At 35.1% G+C, this 23,716-nt stretch overlaps 1 protein-coding gene across 6 annotated transcripts in view; it reads right to left on the bottom strand.

The window, feature by feature from the left end:
- Positions 1-23,716, bottom strand: part of CHD9 (chromodomain helicase DNA binding protein 9) — an 89,138-nt gene that overhangs the window by 20,037 nt on the left and 45,385 nt on the right. For all 6 annotated transcript variants that reach the window (XM_026856559.1, XM_026856558.1, XM_026856557.1 and 3 more), the window contains 19 exons: positions 21,089-21,235; positions 19,818-19,886; positions 19,674-19,729; positions 18,273-18,390; positions 17,654-17,740; positions 16,113-16,250; positions 13,878-13,999; positions 12,363-12,606; positions 11,077-11,253; positions 10,076-10,219; positions 9,308-9,563; positions 8,301-8,511; positions 5,958-6,153; positions 4,998-5,165; positions 4,268-4,447; positions 3,045-3,155; positions 2,193-2,389; positions 1,210-1,409; positions 553-712 (listed from right to left, as the gene is read on the bottom strand). In XM_026856559.1, the coding sequence (XP_026712360.1) occupies positions 553-712; positions 1,210-1,409; positions 2,193-2,389; positions 3,045-3,155; positions 4,268-4,447; positions 4,998-5,165; positions 5,958-6,153; positions 8,301-8,511; positions 9,308-9,563; positions 10,076-10,219; positions 11,077-11,253; positions 12,363-12,606; positions 13,878-13,999; positions 16,113-16,250; positions 17,654-17,740; positions 18,273-18,390; positions 19,674-19,729; positions 19,818-19,886; positions 21,089-21,235 (2,981 nt within the window). The remainder of the gene's footprint in view (positions 1-552; positions 713-1,209; positions 1,410-2,192; positions 2,390-3,044; positions 3,156-4,267; positions 4,448-4,997; positions 5,166-5,957; positions 6,154-8,300; positions 8,512-9,307; positions 9,564-10,075; positions 10,220-11,076; positions 11,254-12,362; positions 12,607-13,877; positions 14,000-16,112; positions 16,251-17,653; positions 17,741-18,272; positions 18,391-19,673; positions 19,730-19,817; positions 19,887-21,088; positions 21,236-23,716) is intronic.

Below are 23,716 nucleotides of genomic sequence, written 5' to 3'. Positions count from 1 at the left end.
GGCTTCTCCATGCTTTATCTCAATTCTTGACTACAGCTCTATGAAGTTTTCAAGCAGAGTATAACTGGTTTTGCTAAAGAAAAATGATTTATCTAAATAAGTTATAATAGTTATAATTTATAGCAATGAATGAGCTTTCAACAAGCTAGTAGCTCAGATTCTCAGAAACCTAGAAATCATGACAGGTAAACAGCACGTAAGATCGAGAAGAACAACTTCAGTGCTTTCAGTTTCTCTGCTAAACACTCCCAAACCCTTTAGTCCTTCAGCTGCTACAAGGCTCCGCAAACATGCTAGCAAGATCTCTCTCTGTACAGAAACAAACATACAGTTTCTTTAAAAATGACAACAGCATTATCTTAAATGTGAAATACTCGGTTCACCTCCTATTGCACTGCAACCTATTTTTTCTAGTCAGGCTAACACCATTGAAACTTGTTTCTTCATAGTGCCACAACTATTTTGAAGTCTTCTAAGACAATGAGGAACTAGAAGAAAAAAATAATCTTTACATAAACAGTGAAAGACAGTCACATGTTAGCTACTGCTTACTTGTTGCAGTGGTGTTTTATGTGCTTTTTGTATCCTTCATCTTGCAACAGATGTTCTGGATTGTATTTTCGAAGCCATTCTGCTTTGTGTATATCAAAGGTGCTAGCCTGGGTCTTCACTTTCTTTCCTTTTCTTCCTCTAGGCACAGGGGCTGATAAGCCTATATAATTTAAAATATAATAGAGTAACAGCAACAAGTAGGTACAGATCCCACCATACTTATAGTTCCTATATCCTATACCAGTATTTGACCTGCAGTACAGAAAAAATACTAGCATCATAGCCTCTGGATCTGAGTTTTTTTCTCTTTTGTCTCTCGAGCATCTCTGGAGTACATTTCACCAGCTAAGCTCAAAGCAGGAGAGGGGGAACGAAAGGAGAGTGTGCTGTCACATGCTATGAAACAGAATAGGTTCTTACAAACTGAAATGAAAAGAGAGCTTACACAGAGTATACCAATCCATTTGGGTAAGCCATCAAATACAAAGCAGAGCAGAAATGACACTTCTTTTCCCATCAATTGAATTGCATATCTGGAATAAATTCCATTTATTTCAAGTAGGATGCATTCAGAGAGAATTTTTAGCTGTTTTTATCCCAGTACCACAGGCATCCATATAAGCAGCTATTTAACTGCAGAAACACATATGTCCTTACCGAGATGATTCTGTAACTCTCGTGTTTGCCCATCCTCTGTTGGGGTAATGAGATCCCATATAAAACTTTTTATTTTCTCATCCCCTCTGTAGTGAACAAGGCAATAGGCTAATAGAGCTCGGCAAATTATCTCCACATCCTGTTCATTCAGCTGTCTCTTGAAGCGACCATGTGACAAAATTTCCCTCCATCGACCCCACCTAGTCCAAAGTGAAACACAAATCAGCACTCTGAAGTGAAACACATGGGCAGCCTGTAGATTTCTGTTACAAAAGGGAATCTCTCTGCAAAATGCTTAGATTTCCATTTGTTTCCTTCAGTTTAAGTTGCTGAGTGGAAATGTGAAAGTAACGTTTGCAACAGAACTCCATCTGTTTAAAACAGAGCTTTAAACAAAACTTGCCTGTTTACAAAAAAATATGGATGATTGTTTTAGGCTTCTAAGACACAAAACTGATGGGAACTCATGCTGCTAAGCAAACAGACATTTATCTTTTAAGGTGGGTGAGAGAAGACCAAAGATTTTATTTCAAAAGCAGCAAACCTGATTTAAGTATGTTTAAAATAACTGGTTAGCTTTTCAGTTCTTATTTGCACCTCATGGAAGTGCAAGATGATCTGCAATTAAAAACACCAAGTCACCTGCCAAGCCTTTTTTCAGGTATTCATTTACACAGAGTTTTGAGCCTGCCTGCAGCACTTACTGTAATGATTTAGAGACTACTGTAGTGCCCATGTTAAAGGTGATAATCTCCTCTGAAGAAAGTTTTCACCTCTATTGAGTGTTTCTTCAATTGCAAGTTGTCAGAAAGACTTATAGAAGGTGAATGATAAGTTCACATAAATTCATATTCTATATAAATTCTATATATACACTCCAGATTATTGCCAGTATAGCTAAAACTTATTCCATAGATACAATTTAGTACCTGGAAAACTAGTATTTTTTCAGAACTTCCTAGAAAGAAGTATGTATACAATACCCATAGACCAGCAAGTTTTTTTCCACCCGAAAACACTCTGTTCTTCCATATCCATTGGAACGGTCACAAGGCCTGCGGAGTTTTGGTTTATCTTCACCCTCGCTCTCCACTTCAGACAACTCAGCCAGCTCATCTTTCGTAGCACTAAAGGGCCGTGTTTGTTTCCTAATTCTGGGGGTATCAATAACCAGGCTGTTCTGCAAAATTTCAAACAAGCCTTATCAGGGAGACAGTTGATAAGTTTTTCTTAAGTAGATGGCTTCAGTTCAGAAACAACAATTTTTATCTAATGTCGTTAATAGGTGTTTTGTAAAAACATCACAGTAAAAACCCGTAAAGCAAGGGGTATTTAAGGCAACAAAGACCGTGTTTCATACGATGATGCCAGTATGTTAATTACAAACAATACTGAATACCTCCTCGGAGCTGAATATTTACACAGATTACACTTCAGTCTCTGTGTGTAACAGGGGACACTGAAACCTTTTTAGAACTAACTACATGGCAAGTTCAAGTACAGGACACAACTTCCAGTTTATAAAACGGATATGATGCTTAGTCAGCTAATTTGCAGATTCCAGCCCAGGATTTACAACAGAGAAAAGGGTTTACACACTTTCAACCATTTCCATGTCTTCAACAAAAAACAAAGATCCCCAAACTCTTCTGGGACAGCAAGAAGCTAGGATAAAGCTATCAAAGCAGGCTGATTACCCATGCACAAACTAACCAGCATAAAGAAAGTCTGATTTTTAAAATACTTATCAAAAAAGCACCAGAAATCCTATTTCAGAGTTCAACAGCAAGCACATACTTGAAAAAGCATGCATTAAAAAAAAGGGAAGTACTTACTCTACCACTGATAGCATCTATATCTATTTCTGCTTTTTTGGCCCATTTCTGCCAGAAGTTGGGATCATCTAATGATATATCAGTCCTGTTTCCAGATGCAACAAAACTAGCCTGTAATAAAGAAAACTAAATCTTACCACCACCACCATACATCAGAAGTTTGTAGAGTCTGAATGCCTTAGTGCTGTGAAGACTGCATAACCTTATTCCATCAAAAATCTCCCAAGCAGCTGTTAAAGACTTTAGAAGTTAGTGCAAAGCAACTCAAAAGTTCACCTCCCACTAATTTTTAAACAGATCCATAACGTATCAGAAAAATCTAATGAACTTTTATGCACCATCAGGAGAGAAGAATATTAAGGAGCAAGATACTTCTGCTTCTAAGTCTGAATCTAAATTACTTGAATGGAAGAAAATAGAACCTTTTGAAGAGGCTTATCAGCATTTGGGGATTTCATCTCATGCAAAAGTACTCGCTTGAGGGAAATTTCAAAGGAGTGTTTAAACTACCAACAATCAAAGCTTAAGAGCACGGAATAAGCTTAATTTCAGAAGTCATTTTAAAAGCCCTGATACACTGCTTTTGGGAAAAGAGTAAATACATATAAAAATTTCTAACTCTTCTAATGAAAAGACAGTGATGATATTTCCTAATTGGCTTACTATCTCTTCTTCAAGAGTCTATTTCTTATTTAAACCACAATCAGCAAGATATAAGACTAAATAAATTTATATCTATAAATAATAAAAACTTATTGTATAAATTATAAATATACATTTATTATTATAAATAATAAATATACATCTAAAATTTTTCCCTTTCCTTTGCTTTTTTTCTCAACTGCACTCATGAAGTACCCACATTTCAATCTCAGTTATACTGCTTTTTTTTTTTTTTTTTAATTACGTATTTTAAAATTTTGGTTTAATACTCTTGGTTAATGCAGTTCATTATCTCACACAAATCCTAGCCTTTTCAAAAGCTGCACACACTTACTATTCACCTTTGCTCAAGCATGTTTTCTACATCTGGCATTTACTCTGATCTTGCTCTGTGCACATATTAATATAAACACATCGATGTAAGGACCCCAAAAAATGTACCTAAGATACACACACTAAATAAAAGTAACCGTAACTTTTTTTAAAAAAGCATAAGCTTTACAACATTCAATTACATTTACACCTCTATACTGTCAAAGAACACCTTGTTGCTTCTGCACCTTGGCAAATGTGGAGCCCCTTCCTTCCGATTCAATCGTGATAGTTTTAGTACGACGCTGCAAAATTTGATCGATATCTTCCTCACAGAATTTAGAGCCCTCATCTTCTTCATCCATAATGGCACCATATGCACCTCTTCGAAGCAAGTCTTCTATTTCTTTTTTGGAGAGCTGTTGGATCTGAGTAAACAAAATAGGTTTTAGATAGTCAAAGAAAAAGTCCCCCAAAGTCTTTTCTATTTCTCTTTCCCTCTCTGATGTTTCTGAAACATAACTGTGCCCTGTAATTTATAAACTTAAAATCTAGGTTATGAAAAACTAAGAGAAGAGACTAGTTGACAGGTTTTTTTTTTTATGTGGTCACAGTATACATTTTTACATGCCTTTTATTTTGGCTATTCTCAACACTGTGATGAATATAATTTTTTAAATTTACCAGTTAATACTAGATACAAATCTCATATTAAAGTAACAAATTATATTACTATAACAAGATACAAGGAAACAAAGGGAAACTTCTCTCCTTGTTTTAAATTCGACATTATCTACCTTGGACCTTATCAGAGTAACTCTCTACATTTAAAATTTTAATAACTATGCTGTTACTCCACATTAGAAAACATAAAAGATGTAAAATAACAGAAACATGGTAGCTTCTGTAATTTAAAATAGCTCCCACGTGATTACAAAGGCAAAATGAAAATAATTTAAAAAAAATAAATCTACGTACACCACCAACACTGTTTTCTCTTCCACTCATACTCTGTAAGACAGCCTTATCCAGTCCCAGTTTCAGGCTTGCTCTGTCGAACATCTCTCTCTCATACGAGTTACGTGTTATCAGTCTGTAGACCTTCACTGCTTTGTTCTGACCAATCCTGTGACAACGGGCTTGAGCCTTTTGAAGGAAGGGAGAAAGGCAGTAAAAATTTTAGACTTATCTGGGAATGAGATACCATTCTTTTTAGAAATGGTTTATGCTGTAGTGCAACCTGAAAAACAATAGTCTTAACTCAAAAAGGAGGTCGATTCACATTTAAGTAATTGGAAGATATCTGATATTTTCCACATTGTGAAGAACCTTCTAAAAACAGAGTAATTTTTAGAAAGGTAGTTAAATGCTGATGAATGTTCTGTGCTGAAGGTTACTGAATGGGTTTTCTCTTGCATTAACAGTAGGTAAAAAGACATGCTAACTCCTAAGTTATCTGATCTCCAAATACAAATGGGAAAGGAGTTGTGACTTGAGAATTAATTCAATTTCAGCATCCAATCCTAGATTTAATTAATTCACTGTTTCTTAATACATATTAATCCTTTTCTATAAACGTTGTTTTAGCTGAACAACTACTTCCATAATCTGTGTTGGTCAGTATATGCAAAACCTAACTCCCAGTTTCATTAAGTCATCAAAATCTTAAGGGTTTTATCAACTCACTTAGTTTTCCTGTGCTGTACTGTTAAAAAGAGTAATCAGTTTGAACGACAAAATTAGAACACAGCCAAACCCAGATGACCTCTGCTACCCCAGTAGAAAGCATTAAAAAATTATTAAACGTATGCCTTAAAAAAAAAAAAGAACATTTTAAAATTATGCATGTTCAAAACAGAGATAATATTCAAAGTGACTAAATTTATATCAATCCGGTTCGACTTCTTAGGCCTCACTATTATGCTCAAAGGAATTTACCTGCAGATCATTTTGAGGATTCCAGTCAGAATCAAAAATTATACATGTATCTGCTGCAGTCAAGTTAATGCCCAAACCACCAGCTCTGGTGCACAGAAGGAAAACAAAGCGATCGGAATCTGGTTTGCTGAACCGGTCAATTGCAGCTTGTCTGAGATTCCCTCGTACTCGCCCATCAATTCGTTCATATAAGTATCTAGAAATTGCCACAGATACACACACACAAATCATTACAAAATCTTTCATAATTCAAAGGGGGATTAGAACAGATTTCCTGCCTGAATATTTATTCTGTAGAGTGCGTCAGAGTGATAGAAACTAATTTTGATTATCAGTGGATAACATAACCAGGAATCACAACAGTAGTACAAAATACACATCAGCAAGTCCAAACACTGAGCAATTTAAAGTAAGTCCACCTGAACTTTGTCCATTAAAGCAAGTACCTGAAAATACATACCAGGAAACATGTACTACCATGGCACTTAGTCTCATTAAAACACACCATAACCTGAAGTCCCATGTGGACACTTAAAAGTTGTTCACATGCTATTATGCTTGGATTCCTGCCTAGGGTCAGAGAAGCAGGACAGTGTACGTTTGTATTAGATACAGAATTGTCTGAAAATGTTAGGGGTAACCAAGTAATCACCAGAAAGCAGTACTTGGTGAACTATCATTGGACAAACCGCATATTGATTCTGTCAAGATTAAGAGAAATGGAAGTGAAATTACATGACAGCACCTCTAACAGTTTTTATCAAGGCATCAATGAAACCAGGGCTTCCTAAACTAAAACCAGCAAATTTCTAAGCTTCAAGTAAAACTGTCATTCCTGTTACCTTTAATAATTACAAACTCCTATGAAATTTCTGAAATCAAGTGAAATGCTTAAAAAGGGAGCCCAGTACTTCTGTACACTGTAAACAGAATAAGATGCTGAATGTGTTTCTACTCATCAAAAAGCCTCAGAACCGTCTTTCTTCTAGTCAGCTATAAAACGGCACAGCAGATAATCCACAGGACCACAGGCATTTTGGCAGGCAGCCTTCTCCTACAGACATGAATTCTGTTAAGTATGAAGTCTAACCATGTGTGCACTCTAACATCTCTAGTGAAACGGTGGCACAGAGTAAGTTTCAAGCTTCTACAGGTTTCAGAAGATTCCACCTGTAGGTTTGATGCACTAACGTCAATGTTAGATCATTACAGAAATAGGAGTATTTTCCATACTGGATTATAAGTACTACTTAGGAAGTTAAAATTAGTCTATTAAAATAAAACATATAAACCACTGAGCTCTCAGTTTAGATACACCTTTATGAAGCAAAAACCAAAAGCACAGAAGTTGTATAAAATTTTCAGAAAAAGAGGTATTAGTACAATCTACTAAAGATTTTTAATATACATTCCAGTATCCACTGTAGGAAGGCTTGACATTTTTACTTTTTTTTTTTAAAAAAAAAAAAAAAAAAACACAAACAAACAAAAAACCCCCCAAAAAAACCCACCCCACAACTTTTTTACTCTATATACTATGTAGTTCACTGACAAATATACACTTCAGAGCAGTATGAACAGTCCAACAAATGGACTATTAGAACAACCAGAACTATGCCTTTTTATACTTTTTCAGGTTGACATAGCAACTACTGATGGTAACCAAGTGTCAGGTTAGATTTTATGTGCTGAGACTTTATACACAGTATTTAGTCACATGCTTCAATAAGCTCTTGGTTTCCGTGAAGTCAACAGTATAATCAAAGGGTTCTATTATGTGTGACAGTAAAAGCCGACCTAAGGAGCTGCTTTATGGCTGGCAGTTCAGTTCTGCTGCAAAATTCACTAATAAGTTAGGAAAGACAGGAAACACATTTTTATTTTTACATCAATAATGTTGATTACAATTTTGTACTTATATTCTCTGTCAGGAGTAAGGAGTTGCATTACCCCTGCCTGGTCCAAGTTCAACATGATGTAAATAAAGAACACATTCTATGCTTCTTGGGGTTTGGACGAGTAACACTGAGCTTGAACTTACTTGGTTTCTGACAGGCTATGTATAAACAGTACAGACATATCAGAACATTTAATATAAAAACCAACAAACTGAAGGCAGATGGTTTACTCAACAACCTCTCTTTAGTTGTTCTCTGAAGTTTTTAATTTGTTAGTGAATAAATGATAAACCATCACAGAACACAGCAAGTTAACAGAGTGATTAGCAAAAAAATAAATTATTCCTATTTTTCGTATGCTGTAATGATTAATCCTGCACTAATATTCAAAGATATGCCCACTGAGAGCAACACACTACAGAGGACAGAGTATGCAGTATCTTACCTTTTATGTATAAGGTAATCCTCCAAAATATCAAGGCAGCGCACCATTTGAGAGAAGATAAGGACCTTGTGGCCTCCTGCTTTCATTTTTGGAAGAAGTTTATCAATAAGAACCAATTTACCAGCAGACTGGATCATTGCTTGCAGATGGAAGTCAGGAGCACTTGGGCTATATGTTTCTTTAAACTCTCCGAGTATCTTCTCTTCAGCACCTATCAAATAATGTATTTCTTAGGTGTATCTACAAAAATATCTCCATGTATGTACAAGACTAAGTTATCACAATCAGTGCTTGTACTCTAAATATCCTCATTCACCACTACTGGAGACAGAACAAAGTTCTGGATGGATCTAAAGTCTAGCAAGATCATCTAGTCCTATGCTCTTCGAAAACAAATTTTAAGTTTTTAAGCAGAACACCACAGAAAAAACACCTAGAATGAGGTGACCCTCCCCACCCCAAACTGCAAAAACAAAAATACAACTTGTTGTCAAGTGTTGTGTAAAATGCCAATCAAAAAAACCCTCAAGTCCTTTTGTATCTGTGGTGTTTTAACATGGAACATGAGTCCCAAAAGCAGTATTCTGAAGACCTTTTATTAAGTCCCACTATGACTGAAATCAGCAAAAACTTTAAGGGCTTAAAGTGTATTTTCCTGCAAGCAAGAGAAAAGCAATGAAGACTGACACAAACTGTATCACTTGTAAAAAGTGTTAATTTTTAAAGTTAGCTCTAGAAGTTCTTCATACTGCTTTTAAAGAGATCTAACACTTCCATGAGATAATTGCTTCTGAATGTTCTGTGAAATCCTACAAAACAACAAGTTCACATTTCAGGCCTCAAATACACAACTGCGCCTCACGTCTATCAAAAAAAATGCTTACACCTAATCCAATCCTTGCAAAACCTGATTAAAACGTCAAAGAATTACAACAAGTTCTTACATATTTTCAAAAAAAGTACAATAGTAGTTAAAAAAAAGAAATTAGTCTTTATGATATATTTACCTTTGATGAGATAAGGGTGATTACAACACTTTCTGAGTTCCATCATAGTGTTAACCAGATTGGGTACATTTGCTTGCCCTGCTCCTTTGGATAAGAAAGCAAAATTTTTCTCCAAAATTGCTCGATAATACTTCTTCTGAATATTAGTTAGTTCTACTTCAATTATAGTTTCCTCCTTAGGAGCCAGCTTTTTTTCTACATCTTCCTTTAATCGTCTGAGCATCATGGGTTTCAGGATAGCTTGTAGTTTCTGAACCTAAATGAAACACAGTAGTTTGTTAGAACATGAGAAAGTAATAGTAATTAGAAATTTTTGAACTCGCATCACTAATTTTTTTTTCCTAGACTTATATGAAATATTTGCTAGATAGGATATAGCCTTAATTCTGACCCCAAATTATGAAAGAAATTTTTAATGTGCTCCAAAACAAAAAAAAGAGCAACTTTTGGCACTTGTCTGCAAAGACTCTGCCTACAAAGCCAGAAAACTTCAAGTTTTATTATTCTCACCATTTACTTGCCAAATTTAAAAAATCGACCCAAAAAAGTAAAAAATAATTCTTTAACATAAAATAACATACTTTAAGTCATTTCTACTGTCTGCATAGTTTAGAGAAATTGCATGACAAAGGAACTCATAGGTGATATGTGAAGAGTTGAAGGGAGGGTGGGGAGCAGTAATAGTTACTATTCAAAACAAAGTTTTTCCTTCAAGGAAGTTTGTCTTACACACTGAAGCTCAAAATGAACTTATTCAACATGCAATACCTGTTCCTCTGTTTTAAGGTCTCCAAATTCTTGCATGAATGTAGATTCAGCAGGAAAACGTAATGGTTCAAGGAAATGAAGGAGGCTAAATAATTCTTCTACTGTGTTCTGCAGTGGGGTACCCGTTAACAGGACTTTATGCTCCTGTAGAAAGAAATAAAAAAAACCTCACATGACCTCACGTGCACACGTTTGCAAAAATTTTTCTGTTAAGTCTGAATGTCATAACCTGAAAATGCCAGTTCTGTGTGCCATTAAGTACACAGCTAATATAAACAGATTTATAAAAGAACAAGTATTTTCTACTAGCTTTTCTTTAAATTCTCTTCCTACATCTGTAATGAAGAAATGACTGAACATTTCAACTTCTGCCTCCAATATGTAAAATCCTCTCATAGTGTGGAAAATATACACTAATGCATGTATCAGCAAATAAGATGACTTCTGAGAGCATGTAGCAACAAGTGTCTCAAAGTAATAATGAAGTCAAAAACCCAATGCAAAACCAGTCATAGTGCATCCTGTAGAAATGCACCAGAAGCCTCAAGATTCACAGTATATCTGCTTTCTAAAATCTTGCACTACATCAAATAAAATCTTAACTTTGGGACAATATTTTTTTTTCTAAATTCTACTTGCTTGTTTTTATTGTTAAATAACTTGTTACTTTCTTAGGTTTTTAAACATTAATTACTGTACAAAAACTATTATTGTAAGACAAATTTTAAATGAAATCTTTGCCATAATCAAAACAAACTATAGAATAGAATAGCACTGGAAATAGATTCTGCTTATTTAGAACTTGCTAGATTTTATTTAATGAAAAACATATGAGCATCAGCTATCAAAAATACACACATTTGAAGAGAGCATCAGGAATCAGTAACTCCTGAAAAAGACTACTCAAGAGGGGTTTTTTAGCAGGTATAACAAATCTCTGATTTATTATCTTACTGTTCTTAACTAGGATCAAATTCAGAAAGCTAAATATAGTTACTCACAAGGTTCATTAATTTTAATCCTTCCAAGAGTTTGCAATTTTTGTTCTTCAGTCTGTGAGCTTCATCAATAATAACACATCGCCATTCAATTGCATTCAACTCTGGACACCCACCAAGAATCATTTCAAAAGTTGTGATAATGGCTTGGAATCTGTAGGTACCTCGAACAATACGTCCCTAGGAAATCATCAACATACCAAATTCGTTACATTACCTAGTAACTACTCAATTTCACTATTTTGTTGCTGAAATTTTATCAAGAGTCAGACATCAGATTACACATTATAAATTGTTTTGCCATCCTATACACATTTATTACATCTCTGTAGCTCTATAATTAATACTAATGACTAATTATCCATAGCCACAAATCCAATACTGTCTAAACCAACAGTAAAAGTTAACCACTTTTAAATTACAGATATTACCACCTCATAAAAATTGTTTCAAAAGATGCAAGTAGATCACATTTTTAAGTCTGGGAAAATCTGAAAGAATGACAGGAAAAACCCTACAGTCAGTCAATCAAAATGAAGGGCAGCAATACATTTAGCACAGTAAGTAATAAAAAAATCACCCTGAGAACTAAAGGAACACTTTATATCCGGCTTACTCTACTTGACTGGTCTGACAAAGAGAATATGCAAGCCTTCAATAAGGCAGTATACAGTAACTCACTAGGGAAAGATGATGTCATTTTACATTTAGCATTACATCAGAAAAAGTTTTCTGCCTTACCAATTTTATAGAAATACCGTGATAGTTTAAAAAAAAAAATGCAGAATATGTAGAAAAGGAAAAAAAAATCCTTTTCAAAATACTCAGATTTCAAGGTTTTTTCACATCATTTAAAGTATTTCAGACAAAAAAGCAAACTACACAGATAAAACTAGTTTACACTCGGAAAAGGAAATCAATAGCTACAGAAAGGTAATATAGAGCTTAATCAGCTGTATTTTTGTTCTCACTGCTCTTCAAATTCAGGACCCAACTGCAACCATCTGTGTAGACTTTAATCTCCATGAGTATCAGTGTCACTGCTATTCAATTGCAAAATTATTCAGTGTACTGAAACAGCCATACATCTTGCTGCAACCACTTTCACAGAATTTACTCAGTAAGCATATGTAAAGATTCTGATATGTTAAAAGCTTAAAAAACACATCATGGGATGCAAAATGACTTTCACTAAGACATATGTACAGACAATGTAAAGTATACTTTTTATTACTACTACCTGGAACAGGTTTTGGGCAAGTTATTGCATACAAGTGACATTACAATACCTGGGAGTCCCTGAAGTACATCTCATACTGCTGAATCATCTGCCTGCTGATCATACTTCCATGATACACCACAACATTAAGGTCAGTCCACGTGCGAAATTCTCTTTCCCAGTTTGTAATAGTGGAAAGTGGAGCTATGATCAGAAAAGGCCCTCTTATTCCAGCCAGGAGGATTTCATAAAGGAATGTAATAGACTGAATGGTTTTGCCAAGACCCATTTCATCCGCTAAAATGCAATTTCGCCTGAAAGAAAAATGTATTTATTTGTTATTAGCATCAATGAAAGTACATACACTAACACTGTTACTCAAATGCACAACTTATGAAAACCAAAGCTCAAATTTACCAGTTTAAAACAGTCAAAATCGCGGCAGTGTAAAAGTTGCTTGCAAATGTTCCCTGGTTATGGTGAAAAATGAACTCAGTACACAAAACCACAAGCTTTCAATCATGTTTAGCACTGGAAAAAACTGAGAATGGAATGTTCCATGAGACTCTCTTAGAAAAATATTCCAGAATTATTATTTTGGGACTACATCTGCCCTAATTAAAGGAATTCAAATCAAACAGACTTCCTACATTACACTCACCTTGACAAAACAGCAAGAAATTAATGAAAATTCCCTAGAAGTCTCAGATGGAAAATATCCCAGTTACACTCACACAAAAAGGAGCGCATTATAGCCTCACTGACAAATTTCCCCTCGTTTCCAAAACTGAGACAAATGCATAGAACCAAATTATGACATGGTGTACCACTAGGTGCTCACCCTCAGCCACACATTCCAGCCCTTTGTTCTGTCTGCACAGATGCTCACACAGCTATGTCATGCTTCACCGAGAATTAAACCAAAATTTTCTTTTGCAGATCATGAATGTATCCTATGGTAAAATGGTGTGCTTGCTGACATAATCTCTATAAAGGACAGGCAACTTATATTGGAAATAAAGCAAGCAGGAAGATTAATGAATAGAAATCCAAAACAGATACAGAGAAAATACATCATTCTGGAAAAAATCTGGACAGCGGATATACTCCCATTAATACATCACAGCGTTAATGAGTAAAAGTTAACTTTAGCTTCCAATGCAGAAAATAATTATTTACTAGCTTTATTTTTGAAAAGAGGTAGCTTTATCTGAAATGGATGCTAATTCTAGAAATCATTTTGAAAGACGCAAGTGTTTCCCAGTTGTTCCAAAAACTCTGAAAGCTTGTACTTTCGTGTAAGTTGCTTTTTGTTTTAATTTCCTCATAGCCATTGAAAATTTATTTTCGGTCAGGTTATTTTTATTCTTTTAAGATTTGGGGTTTGTTTTTATTAAATATATAATAATAAATATTTTAAATGTATATAAACCAAGATAAAACCAAGGAAAATAAATGTTTTTCCAGTTACACCGTTTAAGCTATAAGCAGAGATTAATTTAGTTAAAACAGTGTTCAACTCCACTAGCAGTGATTCACTCCATATGGTTTGAAATTTACATTAAAAAACATTCCATGCATATACCTATTGTACCAGTTGAACAGAAGCCAGTTAAGTCCCTCCAGTTGATATTCCCTGAGCTGATTGCCATTTTTATATTCCCTGGACTGTTCTATCTTCTTCCAGGAGTTCGGAGGTGGTCGGTCCTTTAAAGGAAAGATTAATACATGTGCAAGTTGGTACACGCTTTATTTTTCCAAAACATTTTAACCCACTATTTCCTGAGTGTAACAATTTAAATTTAGAATGTAATTATTCATCCATAAAATTGGGAAGGTGTCACTGTTAACATTACACACTAATTAATAGTCTGTGGAAACCTGAAATTAGTATTTGTCTATACAAATTAATATTTTAAAAATTAATTTAATACTATACTACAGTAATATCAAGCAACTGATTTCTAAAACTAAGCATATAAATAGTTTGACACTAGTAATTTGAAATACTAATTCATTTATACAAGAAACTTCAAGAATATATGAAGTTTCACTTTGGAAGCTTTAAGAACAGCTGCTCAGAGCCAAGTGAGTATTTGGGACTACCAAAATCCCTGAAGTCTAACTCTGGATGCTAATGCTATCTCTCCTCAAGTGGTCTGGGGAATCTACACTGAGTTCCTGTGATCTTGCCCTTTCCTTTCAGCACTTGTCCTGGTCACTGCTGATCACTAGATCTCACAGTTTGCCAACTCAGGAAGCCAACACCAGGAATACAACAAGGTAGACATGTGAGTGGTTGAGTTCCCTGAATAGATTTCACCATGGGATCAGATAAAAGACAGTATCAGCATATGCAGGACCATGATACAAAGGACGTTAACAAAACAGACTGTAACAGTATCAAGGTGTATCATCTTAATGTCCCTAGACACACAGACACACACAGACACACTGGCCATTAGCTTAGGAGGCAACTTAGTAGAGAAATCACAAAGTTTCTTGCTAATATGAAGCAGGATTCCAGCAGAAACCATTCTCTTCAGATAGCTTCTGCATCCCAGCATGAACAAATTCACACATTCAAGCAAAATATTTTTAGTAAGAGCTTTTCTGACCAGCTGTACTTCCCACCCCCCTCTACATTTCTCAGTATTTACAAAAGCTTGCATTCACTCTAGACTCACGTGGCCTTATCTGGCAGCTCTGAATTTTAGATTTGAATTTTATATTTCTCTATTGCCAACGTCAGCATCACCTGACACCAGGTCCCCAAGCAGCAGTGGCTGTCCCTCCCCAGCAGCTGTGGCTTCCTCCCCTCACCCACAAGCAACCATCTGTCCACTCCCCCACACCAGGAGCAGCCACGCTCCTGCTTGCAAGGCTGCAGTCAGCAAATACTTTCTTGTACTTGCTGGAGGCCTGGAACAAAAATACTTGTTGCTGATGCTAAGATGACTGTCAGTTGTACAGTTGTGCTTTAACCATATTATTCTCTTAAAGCCAAATACGGTAACAGAGAGGTATAAAAGCCCTTCTTCCCACATGCCAAAATGACAAGATTTAAAATAAATACTAGAAAAATGATCTAAAAATAATATGAAGACGTTACTCGTGATTACCATCATTATCTGTAGATGAAAAAAAACCCATTAAAATAAAATCCAAAGCCCACAAATTAAAACAGTGTGCATATTCAGTTACATAACAAGCATTCTTACACCATGCAGGACACATGTCTTATTCTGACAATGACATACAGGACTTTAAATAGAACTATTTTGTTTTCTCCTGCTCTGTGAGACAGAAGACAGGTAATTTAAAGATAAAAATTTGCTTTTTACACATATTTTTCCTCCTTTCAGCTAGCCCTTCATGACAAGAAGAAAAATAAAAGCAGGAAGTAATTAGGGAATCTGTTTGACAGATCTCATTTGCAAATTTCCCTCAGTGTTGAGATACGAGACTTAATTCTGTCCTCTCTAAAAGGATATTTACATTTTGTTATGTTTTCTCCTCATCTTAATGATGTTTAGATTCTGTGATAGCCAGTTTCAATGTGTTGCTCTTCATTCAGATGTTCAGAGAGTTACAGAACTTCATATTTTTCCCCAAACAAAACCTTTTTTTAACAGAGTAACAAATCAGATGAAAATATTTATCTATGCCCACCTGAAAATATTATTATTCTTGGGTAACAAGGCACACAGATCCTTTACACAGAATGCCAATAAACCTTATGTTTTAACACAAAAATCTGAAGTTGGGAAAACTAAATCCAATTTCACAAGACAGACACATAAATTAAGTATAATTTTACCAATCTCCTTGAGTCAGGCCTGGAAGCTTGCAATTGTTCAAATTCTTCTATTTTTGCTTGATCTACATCTTCTTTGAGCTCCCACGTACTGTCTTCATATGGCAATGAACACCATTTTACTAAATAGTAAATAACAGGCTGCAGAAGAAAATTCTGAATGTTATCAGCTTTTATTTTAGTATACAGACTGTTAATATGCCTTACTATTTGAGTAGCTAGCTTACATGAGAGCTGGAAACAAAAGCACAGTTCTGGTATTTTTTTAAATGTTTGGTATAGATTCTTGTTATCTACTTACTTATCCTTGGCTTCTCATACTCTGCCACTTGTAGAGCCCAGAAGTACTTTACAAGTCCCACTTATCCACAAGTAAATCTTAGTTTTAGGAAAGATAAATTACTACGTTTGTGACGTTTGTAGAAATGGGGCAGAGGGCAGAACTAACTACAGAAGTCAACTAGTGAACTGTTACGCACAATGTTTCCTCTGCTTTCCAAATCAGGCTAAAATAAATAAGTCTAAAAGAGAGGTTTTTCTCACTAAAAGAGAAAGCTTTACAGCCTGGCATCCAAGCTTAGATCCCAGTATGGGCAACATGTATAAAAATTCAGGAGAAGTATCAAAAGATGCAACCACAGCAGATTATTTTATTTGAATTCAGTAAATATGTATTTAAAACCCAAGTAAAAAAAATCATCCTTCAAGAAGTTTTGGGGGAAAGAAAGAAAAAAAAAAATCTTATGACAACAACACTTTTTTTTTTCTAAAAGTGTAATTATGACATATCTGCTGCATACAAACAAAAGTAATTTTAACCCTCAACCCTGCTTTAGGGAGATTAATGCAGAAATCACTGGGTAAAAATCTGCTCATTTTGCTATCTTGAAGAACAGAGGAAGTATCATAGCTATTCAAATAGCCTTAATCAACAACTTTGTCAGTATTTGCTCTCTGCTTGCCTCAGATTCTTTCTGAATTGTGGCAATTTATTTGCTTGATTTGCTTTTCTATTTTCTAATCTCATGTTTTTGTTCTGTAATAGCTTTCCAGAAAAGCTACTTTAAGTTGGAAATAGTTTTGATAAATACAGAGGGAAAGGTCAACTGCTGGCTATCAAAACACCTCTCAATCACTTGCCAAAAGCGTAGGGACAGAGTTAGACAGGGAGAGAGAACAACCACTGCCCTGCCTTCTCGTGCTTTTTTCAGCAGTGACTCCTTGTCACTATGAGAGAGACAGGACAGTACATGGGATTGGCCTTTTGTCGGAACTCACAAGCCAATTCAAACCTCACATTTATGTCAGTAATGACCTAAACTTTGTCTACTGTGACCTATTAATCTTAATAAAAATATAAGCCATTGAATTCCAGTTTTTATTTCTAAATACATGACTAGCATAAGAAATGACAAGATTGTCACGTCTCACATCTCATTAAAAATATTATTGAAGATTAAAACCATTAACATGTTACTCTGAAGTCTGCTAAAATTATCAAACACTACTTGGGGGTGTAACTTCTTGACTTAAGATGCATTTACCTCACCAGTGTCCTTATCTTCACAAAGAGATACTTCTAATACCCGATCTACTTCAACATAGTCAGGATTAAAAGGTTCTTCTTCCATCTGCAATGCAAGATTAATAAAATCAGTAGAGAGGCAAAAAAGCACTGCTATATGCTAAGACTTGATCTCATTGTACACAAAATGAATTTGGCAGTTAAAAGCTATTGAGGCCTGCCCCTCTACACCCGACCCCAGTCATATTTTGGGGACAGTGTGGGACAGACAGGCTGGCACTGAAGAAGGATCTGGTATCAGAATAGAAAAATGCAGTCATTTACAGATGAAGTGTTGTCTTGGGAAAGTCATGTGGTAGAGAAACTAGTCATACCAACACAATCTTTACCTCCCTACCACTTTTAAGTAGCGACCCAAACAATCCCAATTTTAGACCACCCAAGTCACGTTAGTTCAGTGACTCCAGAAGACTTGCTCTTAAACATTACATTAACCAACAAACCCCGGCTGCAACCAAAAACCCAACCCTAATGCCTCATTTTTATTTCTCAACATTCAGCTGTTGTATTTAAAAGCAAACTATCAATCCAAATTTTACAAGGAAAAAAGCTTATTTAACTGTATATTTCATACTCACATCTGCAAAAAAGTGAGCTCTTTGTGCTTGCCTTAGTTTGAATCGTTTTATTTTCTGCTGGATTCTTTTATCCTTTAAAAGCTGTTGTTCTGTGGCCCACTCACAGTGGAGATAAGAGCTAAAATTGCAGAGATTAACATATTAGTGAAAGCAAAAGCTTACTATCTATTTTTAATATACAGTGAAAATAACATTTTATAAACCAGAGTTTCACTCAAAAAAGAGCATTTTATCATTTAAGACAGAATTAACTGTAAAGATCAAAGATTTTTTCCTCCAAATAATCATCTTACAGCATCTAGTTAAGGCACTGATTTTGGGCTAGGATCTACAGAACTCACAACGGATCACAAATTTCTTTCATGTGTCCCAAGAGAAGAAACAGGCATACCCTTCACAGGTACTACTGAACTATAGAGCTGAGCCCATTAAAAGACCAGTGAGAGGAGCACCAGAGCCATGGCAAAAAGGAACATGTTATCAGATTGGGCTGGGAGAGAAGCATGAAACACCAGAGTCAAGGGAAGATGGAATCATGAGCATCAGTACCTACACCATCTAACTGCAAGTGAGCCTTTCTGAATGAGATTGGTTTGACAGAAGTACATATATTTCTTCCCCACACTCCCTTTTCAGTATATTTTCATCACTTTTTAAGCTTTCTAAAGACCTATTGCTGGGTATTACTCATTCTTGGATAAAAAGACAGACTTTACCCTTTCAGAAAACAAGAGCTAAACAGTCTCTGGAAGTATATGAATCCAGAGTCTCAAAAACCCTACATTTATTAGCAAGAATCTAATGAAATTACTCACGTAAAATTAAAAATGTGCTTGCACTTTCGGCATCAAAAACTGAGTAGTGACAGGAAAATACATATGAAATTTAAAACAGGAAAACATGGGAAAAGTTCTTTTTCTTCTTCATTCTTTTTTTATTTCCTTCTGATATAAAGTGTTTTCTATCACTACAAGTTTTTTTCTTTTTAAAACAGTAAGGCCAAGTCCAACATCAATATCTCCTAAATGTATGACACTAAATTAATTTATGTTCACAAAAGTAACTCTGATTTAAATTCATTAAATTGAAGTTAGCCTCAGGCATGTAATCCCCTGCTGAATTTAATAAATAGATATTCTTTAAAAATTCTGTTCTTGTAGCAGTAATGCCTGACAACTTACTGGTTAATGCTAGCTTCACAATACTGATAATTTTAAAATTATTACTAACAATATAATGCAGATTCTTAGCAATTTTAAAATAAAATTTGTAAAGAAAAATCACAAAAGATGACAAAATATGGCTAAAAGTAATCTTCAAACAATACAAAATTTTAGTACATGAACACAGTACTTATAATTTCAGTCAACACCTCCAATGAAACAGCTTTTTAATACTTACTAGTTCTTGTATTTTACAAAAAACTCTTCTGTTTCTACTGTCATCCCAGCAGATATCTAGGAAAGGAAATATAGGGGAAATGTAAAGTGACAAATACAAAAGCCTTTTTCAAATAAGCAACTTTATCCCATGACAATCACTTACTTCTTTCTTTATTACCCTGGAGGATAAGATCTTGTCTACAATTGCTGCATCTTCTTCACTTGGATTTTCCTATAAATGCAGGAAAAAAATTACATCATAAATTGCAGTAAATGCCCTCTCTACAAACTGATAAGGCTTAAAACATTCAAACATAAATGGCTTGTTAAAGAAAAAAAAAATCAACAATAAAGGCAAATTTGACCCCTACTAGTAGCATTCTCTTTAACAGTTTGGGAGTAAAATTTAAAATCCAGGTCTATATCCAGAGAGGAATACATGCAAAAGTACAGTAAGGCTGGCACTTCCAAAGAGCATCAGATGCAACGCTCACCTGCCACACTTATAATGCAAACAATGTTTCTGATGCCTTCCAGACACACTCATCATGAGTGCCCTGCTGCTCTGAGGCAGTGGACATAGCTATAATTTAGTTATGCAGATATGGAGACATGAGGACTCTGGCAGACAGGTTAAAAACAAAACAAACCAAACCCAGTATGTGTCAAACTCAGTTTAATAGATTGAGCACAGATAACAAACATGCTGTGGAATTGAGCAGACAAGGCTACGCCTGGGAACTCCTGCAGGGCCAAGGTCTGACACAGACATGGGATTACTTAGCTCTGCCAAGACTGTAGCTGTGGTTCCAGAGATAAAGACACAATCTTTAAAAGTTGCTTCCAATAAGAAGTTACTTTCCCTCTCATCTGATTTGTTCCCAATCATACTATCTTCCTCCTTCCCTTACAGCTTTGTCATTCCCCCAACCATCTCATTAACACTTTTTTCCCGTTTCTTTCCTGCCACTTATTTACTTAGAAGGGCTCAATAGTAAGTTTGAGTATGAGAGCTAGTACAAGTTAAACAAGAAAGTGTAAACACAAAGGGGGGGAAAAAAAAAAGGGAGTTGTATCCTTTTTAAAAATCTCAGTAAGCAAAGATCCCAAAGGCACAATTAATTGTATACTTCTGAAAGTCATGATAATATTAGCACACAACTTTTTCATATGCCTATGCAGCATAACTCATTACTTGAGATACACCTATCCTTAGTCTTATCCTTAACTTCAGTTAAGTCAATGAATGATTACAACAGAAAATAAAAAATATTAGTAAGCCATTTCTTCCAGTTTTCAAGATCTTAGAAAAATGTCACATTAAACAAATGATGGCTTAGTAATAATGTGTTCCTTCCAAGTTATGAGCTTTATTCACTGAACTACTTGAGACATGCAAAGTTCCCACTAGAGACCAAGCCAGTTTTTACTTACCACAAATAATTGTAAAGGCTGTTCAGCAGGTAAAGGGGCAGAATTCTTTTTGATTTTCACAGAAACTTTAGCTTCTTCTTCTGATTGTTTTCCTTCTCCTTCCTCAGCATATTTTTTCCTTTTAACTTGACGATTTGATCTTCTCTTCTGCATGCAAGAGAAGAAAAATAGAGGTTTTGCCAAAATCTTCCTCTAACACAAACTGCAAGTTTTAGGACACTCTAAGCAATACTTTAGCTGTATCTAAAACCAAAGGCCAACATTTGATAGAAAACATGAAAGAATGTGAATCTCAGAGGGACAGAAGCAGCCATATACTGTTTTCGATTTATTTTTTTTTTTAATATAAATATTTGATTCTTCCATTTTTAGAGTTCAAAAGCCGAGGTGTAACAACATTTTCAGGGTATGGGAACAAAGCAGATATACAACAGATCTCCCATAAGCATCAGTATTTTCAATAGTAATTTCATAATGCAGTATAAGAGCAGTGTGTTACTGTCCCATTCAAGAATCTGAGTGAAAGATACAAAAGATGCTGAAGTGTCTTTAGTAAATAACAGTACTACACAAAAAATTAGGAAGACTTTCATTAGATCATATTGGTCAGATTGCTGATGAAGTCTGATTTGATGGCTAAAGTCTGTTGCTTGGTTAATATATTTATTTTCTCCTCTGCCTTGATCAAGCTTGTTTAACAGCTGTATTTTGGCTTACTTTGCTGTTTATCTCTCTAACCTTCCACTCTTGTTTCTGCAAGAATCTGAGGACAAGTTCCAGTTGGAGAAATAACATTCACTCTAAGAAAATACTTCCCTCTGACTCACTAAGTTTCAAATACTTAGATTATTAGGATATTGCATATGCTTTCCACCTGTCAGTATCAATACGTGAGACGCTGCATATTTAACTGTAAGATTAGTTTGTAAATCCATTAGATAAATAATGATAGCAGAATCAAACTAGTCAGCTAACATTTGAAAACACTGCAATCTGGCTTTAAAGCTGACCATCACAAAACTAAAATCAGCAAAGTAAACAGTCTTTATAAAACAAATTAATTATATTTAGCTACATAACAAAGCATATTTTTGTTTATGAAAAGCCATCGCTGGTTGCAATACACTGTAGTAATCAGTTGGGAGAAGAACAAAATAAAAAAAAAAAAAAAACAACCACCAAATCCTGTGGTCATACTGGCTTCTGCTGAGCAGATATTAAGTAACAGTAAGATTGCAGCATTTCTTCCTGACTGTTAAATTCAGTCCTCGGTCTGGTTGGTATCTAGTAAAAGACCTAACAACTACATAATAAGTATTTTAGTAAGGTAGAGTAGCAACACTACATGCACAGTGTAAATCAAAGAATGGGCATCACAATTCTTCTGGAGAAGCTGAGACGGTGCATGTATGAAACCATTCAATCATCTTTCCACAATAACATAGCCAGCTTAGCTATTATTCAATAAAAAATGAGTGAGTGTGCACCGGGTGGTGTGTTAACACAAAAAGCAACTTCAGATATTAAACAGACACAATGTGACATAAAATGTCACATTATAGTTAAATCAATAATAGTTTGCTGACAAGCAGAATTTTTTTTGTAAAGAACACCAGCTAGTAGGAGCAATGCAAAATGATGTATGAATTAGGAAAAGAAGGATTAAGAACCAGGTTCAGGTTTTACTCATTAAATATTATGTTGAATTTTTCCAAACCTAATGAGGTGTTTTTTCAAATTTTTCAAAACCTAATGGCATTTTCAATCCTTCTGACTATGTCTTTCTTTAAAGTACAAAGTGATTAATGAAACATCAACAGACTTATGTTCTCCAACATATTAATATATAACTTGAGTTGTTTGAAAACAAACTGTATTTCCCTGAGCTGTGAAGTGTGGTCATAAACAAATGCTCTTAGGCACAAAAATAAGTAGTAGCACACATTTTTCCAAGAAATAAAGCAATATAAGGACGACACTTAATGGGAAACTAAGCATACAAAATGAATGAGAGGAAAGAAAAGATTTAAAATTGCCCCCCAGAGCTCAGAAATAACTATTTGCAACAGGAAAGGTCACAAAAATGTTCAAAAACTAAAGAGAGAATGAATTAATCAAGTAAAGTAACTCATGTCTTTCTTGTTATGCTTCTCCCAAACTCCTCTGAACACAGACAGAGCAGTGCTGTGCAGAGTAATTTTTTTTTAATCCCATTTCACTCCTTATCTCTACCCTCTGCTCCCTTCACACCAGGATCATGCGATTTGATGATACTTGCTGTCTCTACACTAGAACTTAAAATGACCCTTGTTGTGCTAAAAAACAATATGAAAAAGAAAAAAGCATGAGAAAAAAAGAAGTTATCTTCAGTCTTCTGCATTATATTTGTTGGCCTACAAATTTACCCTATTCTGATTACAGAACACTGTTAACAAGGCAGAGTACTTCAGAACCGCCAAACCTGCTTTCACCTTCTTCAGTGCACTACATGAACTTTCTATACCATGACAAATTTCCTGAGAAATAAATAATTTCAGGCTCCCTTCCAGGTAATTTTTACCTAAGACAAGCTATCACTTAATAAAAAGTAATTTTGGGAAATGGCTTATCATCCCTTCCCCCCCCCCC

This window comes from Athene cunicularia (genome assembly GCF_003259725.1).
Source record: "Athene cunicularia isolate RWA chromosome 11 unlocalized genomic scaffold, athCun1 chr11_part1, whole genome shotgun sequence".
NCBI lineage: Eukaryota > Metazoa > Chordata > Aves > Strigiformes > Strigidae > Athene > Athene cunicularia.
This window is presented reverse-complemented; position numbering and strand designations above follow the sequence as displayed.